Source organism: Mandrillus leucophaeus, unplaced genomic scaffold (assembly GCF_000951045.1).
Source record: "Mandrillus leucophaeus isolate KB7577 unplaced genomic scaffold, Mleu.le_1.0 Scaffold1561, whole genome shotgun sequence".
NCBI lineage: Eukaryota > Metazoa > Chordata > Mammalia > Primates > Cercopithecidae > Mandrillus > Mandrillus leucophaeus.
Genome location: NW_012101545.1, coordinates 175,875 through 190,418, shown reverse-complemented (window position 1 = coordinate 190,418; position 14,544 = coordinate 175,875). Strand labels below are relative to the sequence as shown.

General features: G+C 36.9%; 1 protein-coding gene across 1 annotated transcript in view; it reads right to left on the bottom strand.

The window, feature by feature from the left end:
- The window catches only part of SHPRH (SNF2 histone linker PHD RING helicase, E3 ubiquitin protein ligase), an 82,243-nt gene extending 68,087 nt beyond the window's left edge, over positions 1-14,156 (bottom strand). Inside the window, exons 1-4 of the mRNA XM_011975471.1 lie at positions 13,793-14,156; positions 4,820-5,484; positions 2,485-2,614; positions 357-575 (exon numbers count right to left, since the gene is read on the bottom strand). Of these exons, the coding sequence (XP_011830861.1) occupies positions 357-575; positions 2,485-2,614; positions 4,820-5,452 (982 nt within the window). The 5' untranslated portion in view covers positions 5,453-5,484; positions 13,793-14,156. The remainder of the gene's footprint in view (positions 1-356; positions 576-2,484; positions 2,615-4,819; positions 5,485-13,792) is intronic.
- Between the last annotated feature and the right edge of the window lie 388 nt (positions 14,157-14,544).

The following is a 14,544-nucleotide window of genomic DNA, read 5'->3' as shown; positions in this document are numbered from 1 at the left end:
CCTGCCTCAGCCTCCCGAGTAGCTGGGACTACAGGCGCCCGCCACCTCACCCGGCTAGTTTTTTTTGTATTTTTTAGTAGAGACGGGGTTTCACCGCGTTAGCCAGGATGGTCTCGATCTCCTGACCTCATGATCCACCCGTCTCGGCCTCCCAAAGTGCTGGGATTACAGGCTTGAGCCACCGCGCCCGGCCTAGATTTCAATTTTAAAGAATTTCTTAGAAAATAATTTTGTTCATAGCACCCACTTTATCTTGTATTTTCAGGATGTTTATTTTAATGATTAATTTCCCCCTGCCCTAATTCTCTCTGATGTAATTTCTCTAATCAATTTTTCTTTAAACATCTTATTCTTACCAGTAGCAGGACTGCTTCTGAAACACTCTTGTTGTAGCATCCAATTGACAGCCTCTCTTTGGTAGGGTCTCAACACAGGGATCAGTGCAGGATGCTGGACATCCACTTGGATGGACCGTGTTTCTTGCTGATGTGTTTGTTTCACAAAGTGATACAGCTCGTCAATGTCTTGCCCCTCTGGCTCATTCTCCGGATCATCTTCATCCTCTTCCAACACATCTGTACATCACACAACAAATGTACTCAAAAACTGACGTGACTTTTCTAACTATAAGCAATTCTTATTCTAAGAGCTTACGATGAACTTGCCCAACTCTGGGTTCTTGCTCAGCGTGTTTTGTCACTGAAAGGCCCTATCTTTAATTTTTCATTAATCAAAAATCTACTCATCCATTCTTCAAGGAAGCTTAACTGCTACTTTTTCCATGGCATTTTCTTTTGCTTTCCCTGGCTGGAATTATGTTCTCCTCTATTGTGCAATACTTTTATATTCTGGATATAGTAATATTACATTGTAATCTACTGCAGTACCAACTGCAATCATTTATGTCCATTGGTCCCTTCCCCAGTGAGACAAAGGCAAAGTTTTTCATTTTTGTAGCCCCTCAGAGAAGCTGACACGTAGCTGACACGTGTATTGTCCATTGTGGATATTTTACAAACATTTGAGGAACTCAATGTGAATACTGTTTGAAGTTTATACAGGAACAACTTATTTTACTTTTACAATTTTAACATACAAAATCCATATGGAGACATAACTGTTCTATGCCCAATAAGAAACGGGTTCTCATTTTATTTCTTATGCTAAAAAAGGATAAGCATTTGGTAGCAGCAGCAGCAGCCAATTGGAAGATAAGTGATTATTAAGTTATCAATGCAAATTTGTAAAATAGTAAAAATACTAATTTCATTTGGTGGGCACAATTGTTCTGTGGAAGAAGATTTATGCTTACTATAACATGAAAAAAGTAATAAAAACCTTGAACATATTTACAAACTCCTTTCAGTTAATGGTTCTTTATTAAAAACATAACTCTTTCAAGGTGAAAAAGTCTATCATTTATTTCTGAACTGCTTTGAAAGAGGCCTATATACTTTTACAGGACACACCTCATAACTTCTAAAACTAAAAGATCACACCAAAAAATTCATGACTTACTTTTTTCCAATAAAAAATATGCCATGTAAAATTTCCAAAACTTCACAATTAATGTATAGCTTTATGCTTGGTTCTTTTAGACTTTTACTGTAATTATATAATCTAAGATTAATAGCTAAATTTGAAGCTTTCCTTAGAGACCAGGTTTTAAAATGTACAAATTTGTAATATTTTTAAAAGGCCATAACTTTAAAAACTCTACATGTACTTAAATTCATTCCTTCTAATCCCAAAACCAGAGGTTTCCTCATTTAAAGTATCTAACTTGCAAAATGATTTACTATTACTGATATTATAAAGCATTGCAAAAAATGTACTAGAGAAATAACAATCAAAGTTAGAAATTGATTTTCAAATACTCCAGTATGACAATGTTCTATAATTTGCACCTGAAATAATGCTGACCCACCATGAGCAGAACTTGGAGAATTTGGGTTCTTTTTCCAGTAGTGTTGATGAGCTGCACCAAGCCATCCACACTCTCCCATGGTGACCAATGGCAGACAACTCTGAATCTGCAGTCCTGACCAAAGATGCAACGTCTTGCCAAGAAACAGAGCAAAGTTATCTGGTCTTTATGGGAACCAGGCTTTTGAAATTATTTGTCAGACTGCAAAGGAGAGGTGGAATAAACGCCAGCCAAGAATTTCTGGCCATGACAAAATAAAAGCACAGGAATAATGCAAAAATCCCAACCAGCTCAGATCCCTTTACACTCTGCCTTTTGACTTGCATATTGACTCTGCAAATATTCCTTTAATATTTACAATAAGGTAAACACAGAGTTAACCAAAGAAATAAATTATATTAGTGGGTGCATTTCAAATAAGCATAATTTGCCATATAATCATTTAATTTTTATTATGACTTTATCAGCTGTTTTTCTGATTGTTATGTCCAGCACTTAGAGAAAAAAACTCACAACTCCTAAGTAATAGCAATTTTTAAGTTTACTGTAAACATTACCTGGAATAATATAATTGTGTAACTTTTCCATTACTTTCTTCATAAGCTGATTGAACTTTTTCATTCTTGAATTTGCATCACTCAAGAAGTCTAGTTTTGCTAGGCCAGCTTCCAAAAGATAAATTCCAACCTACAAATAATTAATCAAAATAAAAGTAGTTACATTTGAAATACACCATTCTTTATGAGGACATAAGAAAGAAAAAAATTAGCATCACTATTTTTAAAGGTATTCATAGCATTTGTGCCACAAATAATAAATACATACCTACCAAATTTTCCCCACGTGTTTCATTTTCACTAACAAATTACAAATGTAAGTGCCTACAATGTACAATTCGAGTTGCTGGAAAAAAATATTTCCCTAACTGAAATCGAACCTGTGAGAATGCGATAAGAACACCTAGTTCTATCTAGTAATAAAATGATTCCCAAAACTAATGAATTAATCAGTCAAGTTTGTTAAAAATGCAGATTTCCCCAGAAGATTATGATATACATGCTAGGAATCTTCTACACTGTTAGGTTTGGGCATCCTTATTACTGAATCAAACACTAAAACGTGTAAAAAAACAGACCTTGATTAATGTTAATATTTTGACCCTAGTGAAGCAATGTAGTATGAAGTTTTACAGTTGAAAGACTTGATTTTGAATCCTGGCATTGATACTTAGAAGCTAAATGAATTGGAGAAAAAATAACCTATTTATTTTGACCCAAGTGTTCTCATTTACAAAATGGAGAGACATCTAGCTTAAATAATATAACTATAAAAGTTTCTAATGGTAGACACTCAATAAATGTTAGTTCCCTTTACTTCATGTTGACTATGTCGTACCTGAGTCCCTAATCACTGAGAATCTCATATTCCAGCACTAAAGGACAGAAATCCACCAGCCTTACACAGAAATGAATGACAAAGTGTATTTCATTCCTGTTTGTATTCTGTCTTGGCTTGCTTGGAGATGTCTTACTACAGCAGCAATAAATGTTTAAATATTTGTAAAATTCAGGATCGGGAAAAACACAATAGATTAAGACTTGGTTTGTAGGGAACATAGAACACAGATATGTGAGTCATAAATTGTTACATACTTGTTATCACTGAGCCACAATTTTGGCAAAATCAGTAAAGAGAGGGAATGTCTGGTTACACAGTTTCACTGTACAGGGAAAAATTAATTGCAATCTAATAATTCTAAATTTTCTCCTTTCCTTCTGACAATTCTAAAACTATAACTAAGGTTATTGATGCAAGAAACATATGAAACAGTTTTCGGTTAAACAACATGAAATTAACGTTTTAAAATTTCAAGTTTAAAATAAAAGCATATTAATTCGCTTCACAGTTTGCAAAGTATACTTTCTTACATTATCTGACCTCATTTTAAACACAATTTTATGCTGTAAGAAGAATGGGTATTACTGACATTTCATAAAGAAACTGAAATTAGAGCATTTAAATGATTCACATAAAGTTATTTGGCCAGTGAATGGCAGAGACTGAAATAAATTACAAATTTATTCATTCATCTACTGAAAATTTAGGTACCAGGTACTTTACTAGGCTGTAAAGATGAAAGGTTTCATAGTTTACCAAAGGGGAATGATATAAAATGTTAAGTACATGACAAGTCGCCAAGGCTGAAAAAAAAAAAAAAAAAAAAAACTACCAGAGATTCTGAGGAGAGGGCACATAATACCACCAATAGATTTGAGAAATGATCTCCCTGGGTGAATTAATGCTATACTAAATATTAAAAAATAACCAGAAATTATCAGGGAAAGGGAACAACTGAAGCAGAGGGAACTATAAGAGCAAAAGCAAAGACGCAGACAGTCATTGTGGTGTATGGAAGAAATAAATCAATTTGGAGTTTCTGGGACAAAATAAAAAGCAGAGTAATAACGGGTAAATAAGGCTCAAGGGCTTGTCAAGGGAAGAACTTCTGTGCCAGATTAGAAAGATTATGCTTAATTCTGTAGGCAGAATTTCATTTGCATTCACATCATACAATTCCAGAGACAAAATCGAAGCATTTGAAAACACAAAATAGCAAACAGAGAAATGGTTAAATGACTGCTGCAGTAAGAGGAACAGATGATGAGGACCAAAACAAGTCACTGAAAGTAGAGATGGAAGATCTTGAAAAAGTGTAGCCTGAAAATGATTAGTTGTAACATACTTTTAATAGTTATTAAAAGCTTAAAGTGTACTTTGAAAGTTAATAATGAAAGGCTTATTGCTGGCTTTTCAGACTTCTCTCATAGGTTAATTTAAAAGTGGACTGCCAATGTAGAAGAGCCTCAAAAGACACCACAAAAAATGGAGTACCTTGATAATGTGATTTCCTTCTGGTTTGTGATAAAGTTTTATTCTTCTCTTCTTTTGCAGCCAACCCAAATCTTCTAACATTTCACCACTGAAGGATGACTCCACTAGAATACCCTTGTCACAAATACTCATTGGTTCTTTTTTTTGTTTCTCTACATCTTCACCTTTTGAATGAATATAAATCAGGAACTGATTGCTTGACTCTGAACTCACCAATGTAATACTCCTTTCGGAAAAATTTTCAGTTAAACTCTGCTCAGGAAAAAGCTGAAGAGTTAATTCTCCTAGAAATGCTTTCCAGGAATTGTCAAAGTGATAGGGAGAAATCACAATATTCAACTTTACAGACAAAGGGGAAAAAACACCAACAGTCTCTTCTTTTTCAATTGGTTTTGAGAAGCTCACCACTTTTGAACACTTCTTCTTGTCTCTGTGAGCCACTTCTTCCTTCAGACTATCACTTAGAATGATGCAATGAGCAGAAGAGGTATCGGAACCTGGGCAGGGCTGCTCATCATCATCACTTATGGTGATAGGTTCATTCCTTCTGTCCTCATGCATATTCCAATGAAGCTGCTGCCTCTTTTCCTCATCTACCCTCACTGGAGGAGCACGTTTCCTCCGGCTGCTCATTTTCAAGTTTTCTTGGCTGGTAACTGTGAACTCTAGAGGACAAATGAAACAACAGGAGGTACCGAGAGATGATTTAGTACTTAAGGGTTACCAGATGAGAAATTCAGCATAAATTCATAGCCCATAAACATAATATGAAATCTTCAGTGAGATATAAAGCAACGAGCAATTTTTTACCAGGTCAATATGACTAAGGAATGAACATATTAACCATAATCTATACATCAAATAAATTCTAATGGTTTTACTAGTCTTTAATAGATAAATTTAGTAAAGGCAATTTGTTGTATAAAATAAAATAAATTGTAGAAATAATTTAATGAGCAATATAATAGGAAGGTAAATCTCTCAATTAATCCCAAGTAATTTAACTGCCCCTCAGAACAAAGCCCAACAATACTTTAAAAGAGTGAAACAAAATCTAACACAAATGTCTGGCATCAAATCTAAAATTATCAGGCACGTAAAAAAAAAAAAAATGAAAATAAAACAGAAAAATAAGACCCATGACAAGAAAAAAATCAAAAAGCCCCAGCATGATATAATTAGCAGAAACAAACATTCAAACGGCTACTGTAAATATTCTCAATATGTTCAAGAAGGTAGAGGAAAATATGAATATGACAAAAAAATTATAGATATACAAATGACTCCTATAAAATTTATGCAGATGGAAATGCAACATCTGAAACGAAAAACACATTGTGTGAGATTACCAGCACATTAGAAATGGCAAAGAAAAAAAGGAGGAGAATAAGCTTAAACAATGGAAACAACAGTAACAACAGAAACTGTCAAAAATGAAGCCAAGATAAACAAAGACTGAAAAAACAATAAATAGAACATCAGAAACCTACTGGACAATGTTAAGGAGTCAAACATGCATAAAACTGGAATGTCAGCAGAAAAGAAAGGATACAAAAAACTTCTTGAAAAAATCATACATGAAAATTTTCCAAATTCTATAAAAACCATCAACCCAGAAAACCAAGAAGCTCAATGAAACCCAATCAAGGCAAACATAAAGAACAATCACAATAAGGTATGCCATGATTAAATTACCGAAAAGTGAGGACTTCTCTCTAGACTTGCCCTATTTTTCTGGTTTAGCCACTGCTCCCACCCTACAGGTCTAAACTCGGCAAAATATCTTTCAAAAATGAAGGTGAAAAAAAGATCGACAAAAGCCAAAAGGACTTATCACTTGTATACCTAAAATCTAAGTAATGTTAGAAGCACTTGGGTAGATGAAATATAACATCAGATGGAAATCTGGATCCACACACAAGGAAATAAAAAGCAAAAATTAAAAATACGTGCATAAATATAGTAAACTTTTTGATTTTTAAATTTCTCCAAAAGATAACTTACTATATTTTTATTCTGAAAATTTTCAAGCATACATAAAAATTTAGAAAATAGTATAATAGTATATAATTACAGATCTATACAACATACTATGTCCATGGACTAGAAGACTCAAAATGTTCAGATGTCAATTTCTTAGTATTAACTTATAGAAAAGCAATTCCATTCAAAATTCCAACAGGTTTCTTTAGTAGAAACTGACAACCTGATGTTAAAATTTATATTAAAATGCCTACAATACAGGAAAGTCAATATAATTTTAGAAAATAAAGTTGAATGATTTACACTGATTCCAAGACGCATGTCAAAAGAAATAAAAATGGCGCAGCAGTGGTGTAAAGACAAACATACAGATCAATGGAACACAATAAAATGTCCTGCAGTAGACCCACACATGTATGGTCAATTGATTTCTGAAAGAAGTTCAGAGGCAGTCAATGGGAAAGGTATCCTTTTCGTAAATGGATACCAATATGCAACAAAATGAAGCTTTACCTCATAAAATATAAGAGTTCACTAAAAATAGATAATAAAAATAAAAGCTAAAACTAAAACTTCTCAAAGAAAACAGAGGAGAAAACCTAAATGGCATTGGATTCGCCCAAAAAAAGTCACAAAAATTTTTAAGCAGGAAACAAAAACTACAGACTATGTAAGAAAATGATAAATTAAGTTTCATCAAAAATAAATATTTTGGTTCTTCAAAAGATACTGTCATCAAAATATGACAGCAAGTCATAGATGGGAGAAAATATTAGCAAATCAAGTATCTGATGAAGGATATGTTTGCAGACTATGTAAAGAACTCTCACAAATCAATAGTAAGATAAACATTTAAAAAACAGTCAAAAATTTTGAACAGACATTTCACCAAAGATGACCCATAAGTGTAAAATAAGCACATGAAAATATTTTCACCAGCATCAGTCATTAAAGCAATGCAAATTCAACCCAGAAATCACAATGAGATGCCACTATTCACACACTAGAATAGTCAAAAATTTAAAACACTGCAAGTATGGTTCAAACAGAACTGAACTCTCCAACATTCGAACACAGCACAGTCACTTTGGAAAAGTTTATCAGTTTCTAATAAAATTGAATATAACTTAATATGCAGCCTAGCAATCCCTCTCTTAGGTATTTATCCATGAGAAATCAAAACATAAATCCACAAAAATTTAAACTTCAACGTCAACAGCTTTACTCTTAAAAGCCCCAAACTGGAAGAAAACCCAAATGTCCAACAACTGGTGAATGGACACATTGTGGCATATTCATACAATGGAATACTATTCTGTGACAAAAAGAGACTTCTGTAAAATAACATGAATGAACTGTTAGAGCATTATGCTAAACTGAAGGAAGCTAGATGTGAAAGATTATATACTATACACTTCCATTTACATGAAATTCTAGAAATGGCAAAAACCTAAGTACAGAAAGCAGATTAGTGGTTATCAGGGGCAAGGAAGTAGAAAGAGGTGACTGACAGCAAAGGAACAGGAAGGCAGGCTTTGGAACATAAATGTTCAACACATGATTGCAGAGTATACATCTGTCAAAACTCATCAAATTATATACTTTAAATTGAATTTTCTTATATATAAACTATATCTTAAAGTTGATTTAAAGAGCAGAAACAAAAAGTAGATGCACGAGATTTAGAAATTTTAATATTAAATATAACTTTATTCAATAAACCTGAAAAATCTAGATAAAATGATAAATGATAAAATTTTGCTAACAAAATACAAATGAACAAAATTGGCCCAAGAAGGAAAATATGAATAGACCAATAACCATAAAGAAACTAAAGTGACATTATTTACCTGCCTAAGGTCTATTCTCCTTCCCTGATGATTGAACCTTTATTTAGTAACAAGGTGGCCCTGTGATTCAAAGGAAGGTGGTTTCCTTGGCAGCTCCAAGTAAGTAGTTTCTGTCTACTATTGGCCAAAGCAAATCCAATAAGGTAGTTATTGGCTGCATATGACTACTTTACTTTCAATACAGTTATGCATTGCATAATGACATTTTGGTCAATAAGGGACCAAATATTAGAGTGGTTCCATAAAGGAGCTGAAAAATTCCTATGGACTAGTGACATCATAGCCATTGTAACATCATAATGCATTACTTTTTTTTTTATTTTTTATTTTTTTGAGACGGAGTCTCGCTCTGTTGCCCAGGCTGGAGTGCAGTGGCTCGATCTCCGCTCACTGCAAGCTTCGCCTCCTGGGTTCATGCCATTCTCCTGCCTCAGCCTCCCGAATAGCTGGGACTACAGGCGCCACCCGCCACTATGCCCAGCTAATTTTTTTTTTCTGTATTTTTAGGAGAGACGGGGTTTCACTGTGTTAGCCAGGACGGTCTCCATCTCCTGACCTCATGATTCGCCCACCTCGGCCTCCCTAAGTGATGGGATTACAGGCGTGAGCCACCGCACCTGACTGCATTACTTTATTTTTTACTAAATTTTGTGTAGCACAAACGTGCAGTGTTTACAAAGTCTACAGAATTGTACAGTATTGTCCCAGGCCTTCACATTCACTCCCTGACTAACCCAGAGCAACCTTCAGTGTTATAAGCTGCATTCATGCTAAGCACCCCACAAAGTTGTACTATATTTTATCTTTTATACCATATCTTTACTGTACATTTCCCATATTTAAATATGTTTAAATATACAAATACTACCGTGTGACAACTGCCTACAGTATCCAGTACAGAATATACTGTACGGGTTTGTAGCCTAAGAGCAGTAGGCTGTACCATAGAGCCTAGGTGTGTAGTAGGCTGGCGGTACCACTTAGGTTTGTGTAAGTATACCCTAAATGTTCACATAACAAACTTGTCTATGATGCATTCCTCAAAACACAGCCCCATCATTAAGTGATGTGTGACTGTAAATAAAATCAAATGTTATAAACTCAGCTCTTCAGTCTCACTAGCCACACTTCAAGTGCTCAATAACCCTGTGTGACTAGTGGCTACTGCACTGAACAGCACAAATATACAGCATTCACATAATTGCAAAAAGTCTATATATCAGACAGTGCTTAAGTCAATCATGAGAATTCTATTCTCTTAGCCAGTGCTTCATTTAATCCTTGGCTATGGTTAACTACTTTTAAAGCATCTTATCCTTTCTTATCTTGGAGGAATAATACAGAAAGCTCTTAATTTCCTAAGTGTTTATGTTTGTCCAGTTTTCTTCAAAGCATAAGCTGGAATACTGAAAGTGAGTCAGGTCACTGCAGGAACTTTGAAAAGTTAGGCTTATTAGTTAACTACTGCCACAAACATGCTGTATAACACACTACCCCAAAGCTCAATACCTTGATACAGCAATCATTTATTCTCATAGATCTGCACATTAGCTGAAGGAGGTTAATCTAGGCTAGGTTTCTGGAAAAGCAGTTTGGCTCTGCTTAATATAGTTCTTATCCTCTCTCCTTGGATCAGCAAAGTAACTCAGGAATGTTCTTTATGGCAATGGTTGAGGTGTATTAGTGCAAATCCAATCACACAAGTAGTTTTCAAAGTGTTTAAAAACCACTAAGGTGCCACAGACCAAAGCAAGACATATCCATGGACCCAATGTTAAGTAGTGGAGAAATATACTACACTTCTTTACTGGGTGAAACTGCACATGGCAAAAAGCATGAATATGGGGGGTGAAGTGGTAGAGGGAGTGTAGAAAGGGAATTGGGCCAGTTACAAAATGTATCACACTAACCGTAATAATATTAATAACACGGTTCTTGTGGAATCATTAACTCTGAAAACTCCAAAAGCAACTCTCTAGCAGAGTCTCACATTAGCAAAGTAATGTGGCTTAAAGGTGAGAACGCGATGCTTTGAAGTCTTACATTCATTCTAATTCCAGCTTTGGCATTTACTAACTGTGTGGCACTGGAATAGTTATGCAGTCTTCTGTGCCAATTTTCTCATCTCTAAAATGGGGATGATAGCAGGATTGTGGTTAGAAATAGTTTAAGTACAACAGCACAGTACCAGAAATTTGGCCTGTATTCCATAAATGGTAGTTGCTATTTATTGTCATCCTGAGAATACTCTAAACCAGCAGTTCCCAACCTTTTTGGTACCATAAACGGGTTTCATGGAAGACAATTTTTCCATGGAACGGAGGAGAGGGGTGGGGTGGGGAGGGGGTGGTTTACGGATGAAACTGTTCCACCTTAGATCATCAGGCATTAGATTTTAATAAGAAGTGTACAACCTAGATCCTGCACATATGCAGTTCACGATAGGGTCCATGCTTTTATGGTAATCTACTGACTCTTGCTCTGACAGGAGACAGGGCTCAGGTGGTAATGCTCGCTTGCCCGCAGCCCACCTCCTGTAGTGCAGCCCGGTTCTAACACGCCACGGACTGGCACGGGTCCATAGCCTGGGGGTTGGGGACCCCTGCTCTAAATTACATTTCACAATAACCAAACTTTAATGTCGCAGGATGGGGGACCACAGATCAGTGCTTCTCAAACTTGACTGCACATCAGAATCACCAGGGAAATTTTAAAAAATCCTGATGCCTAGCCAACTAAGTCAGAATGTCTCAGGGAAACACCCAGGCACTACTCCCTTTATTTTTTAGAATCCCTACAAAAAACCTTGTTATGGATAACCAGCTGCCTACTAAAATCCACTTATTTCCACTCAAAGTATAGAGTAGTTGAGAAATGGCTGTCCAGCTTAGTATGGTCCTGTGACCAGTCCTAGCCAATGGAATGTGAGAAGTAACATGTGCCACGTTTCCTACAATAATTTTGTAACAGACACATTACCAAACCAGAAAACATTACTTCAACTATTTATTCTGTTCTCTGGTAAAACCTATCCAGTATCTTTTAAATTATGTACACCATTATAATTTGTACATTCCTTCAGATGTTTTCTTTCAAACTGATTCTTCCAATATTAGTGCCTCAAGGCACTTATCAGTGATAATAATACACTGCAGAAAAGTCAATACCAGAATTTCTAGCAATGCTCTGCCTCTGTCCAGTTCTTAGCTGAGTAAACATTCATGATCAAAAAAATCAACCAACCAAACAAAAAGCTCTTGGTTTTGACTGAGTCTTTACTTAAGGAAATCTCTATTTAGGGTTAACTTTTCGCACCAAAGAAAATAGTATTTGGTCAAAAATACTTATGACTAAAATGCAATATGGCAACTAGTAAGTCAAGTACTGGTGAAATTCTGTACCTAACCACATCCCATATTCTTCCAGTTTTCTTCCTACTTTATCAGTCACAACTATTTCTTCCTCCTTCTTAATTAGCAGTGTTTGGGTAAAATGTAATTATGTGAAGTTTTCTATATGGACCACACTTTCACTGTCTTGTATTTAAATGTGAAAGCCTTTTGCTTGAATTGCTTTTATGCCTGTCTCCATCCCAGTCTTCCCGGAAAGGCTTCCATGACCAGAGAAGCTGAGTTACGGTCCTCTCTCTCCTGGATCCCAACTGCTACAATGTTCACTTTGAAAGATGGGCAGGAGTAGTATCCCATTCAGTGCTGTACTCCCAATGCCAGGTCAGTACTAGGAAGTAAACACATACAAAAAGGGTGAAACAAAGATCTCTAATTCTGTGGATATATTCCCTCCTTTTGAGGACCTAACAGTACTTTACTCATATTTCTTTTTAGAGAAGTCTCTCTTATCCACATTCTAGAAGACTATAGGTAATATGAAACTATTCTTTAGTATTTCTGAGAAAAATGAAATACTAGAACAAGGCAGGAAAACTGACTGAACTTTACCTTCAACAGAAAACAAGGATGGAATGCTAGAAAAATAAACATAAAATGTTAAATTACTAAGACAATCCAATAAATGAATAACACAACTTAAATTCACATTTTTCCCCAAAAAATATTATTTCATGTTTATAAGATACATACAAATCCTGAATTACAACAAATCCATGGTAGATCTGGGTTTAGGCTATAAAGGGCAAACAGGATTATACACTTGCCATATTCCTGTCCAAAATGTTGTCTTACGGAAACGAAGCCCACTCGTTACTAAGCACTAGGAAGCTCTTAATGACCCAGGGTTAACATAATCTTTTCCTTTTCTGTAGAAATAATTCCAGCAAGGTGAGAGTATTTCCATCTACTAAATGCTAAAATATATTAGTTACATAAACTTGAAAAATGCCCTCATAAGTTTTTTCACCACCAAATTCTGTTTCCCCTAAATCTTACTAGCCTAAACTCTTAATAATAAAAGCTTTAATAATTCGGGTGGACAAAGAGGATATACAATAGCATCTCTCAAAAGTAAACTATTTTATTCTCAATTGCCAGCTTACCGGTTAACTGGTCCTTCGAAGCTCTAGAAAGTCCAGGTTTGCGAACACGGACATAATTATCACAATACTGCTCAGGACTGCTCTGTCTCCAGCATGTTTACTAATCATAAACTAATCTTTTTGGTGACAGTAAAGATATCATGAATCGTTTCTATTCAAGAGTTTCATCATTCCTACTAATGCCCACTGGAATAATTTAAAGTAACAGTAATAACTTTAAAATTATCTTACTTTGTTCAGAAAAAGCCCCAAGTTCCTTAAGTACAAGTTGGAAGGCATCAAACATCTAAGATTTCTACCTCGTGATAATGTCCAACTACTTGGAAAAAGTGTAAAGCTTCCTCGTCATTATTTAATAATACTGTATTTATTATACAGTGACCATCAATCATCAAACAACACCCTATCTTCGTTCATAAACCTAGCAACTACCAAACTGTACAACGTGGAAGAGTGGTTCTGAATTCGAATGTAATTAATCTGGCTCCAGAGGTAACGGAGAACTTTGAGTCGGACTGAGAAGCCTCTGCCTCCCCTTTTACTAACACAATGCCGCGCACAAAGAAGGGAGGCGGCCGCCCAGTTCCAGCCTCTGGGGGCAGATCTGCGGCGCACGGTGATACCCACTCAGTTATCTTCCGAAAGACCCACAAGCGGCTCCCGGAGTCTGAGCGGGGCTGTCAGCGCCGGATCGCTCCCAGCAGGCCGAGCAAACAAACGACCGCGAGGCCAAGGAGCGTGACGACGGACTCCCGGATCCTAAGGTGTTGGACGCTCGAGACAAACACCGCAGGCCCCAATGCATGAGAAGCACAGCCTCCTTTCCCACGACCCCACTTTATCCCCGGAGGGACATGGTGGTCCGGGGTTCGCTAATCCGGGATCGGGAAGGGGTTGGGAAGACTCGCGCAGCGGCTCCCTCTCAGCCCCTGAGCTTCCCGGGCTCCAGGACAATCAGCGTCCTCCCTCCCTGGTACCGGAGGCCAGAGGCCACCTCCCTCCCTCCCGACCTCTGACCCCTGACCTTCCTCACCCAAGCGCCTACCCAAGCTGGTTCTCCGAGCCTCTTGAGTCTCTTTGCACCAGGCCTGCGCTCCGCTACAGATCCCGCAGATCACGGGCACGCATTCGCCACCCACCGAACATCGGCTTGAGGTGGGCACAAGCGCTTTTTGCGGGATAGTGTACGGGTTCCCCGGGAGACCCAGAAACCACAGCGCCTAGCTGCCGGGCGCGCGCTGTAGCGTGGGGTCAAGGCGAACGCGCTCATCAGAGCACCCCGCCCCCTTTCTCCTGAACTGGCTTCAAAAGTCTCTTCTGCGCAAGTCCACACTGTTAAAGACTTGCTGAGGAGACAGTGGAGTCTCGCGATAGCTCTG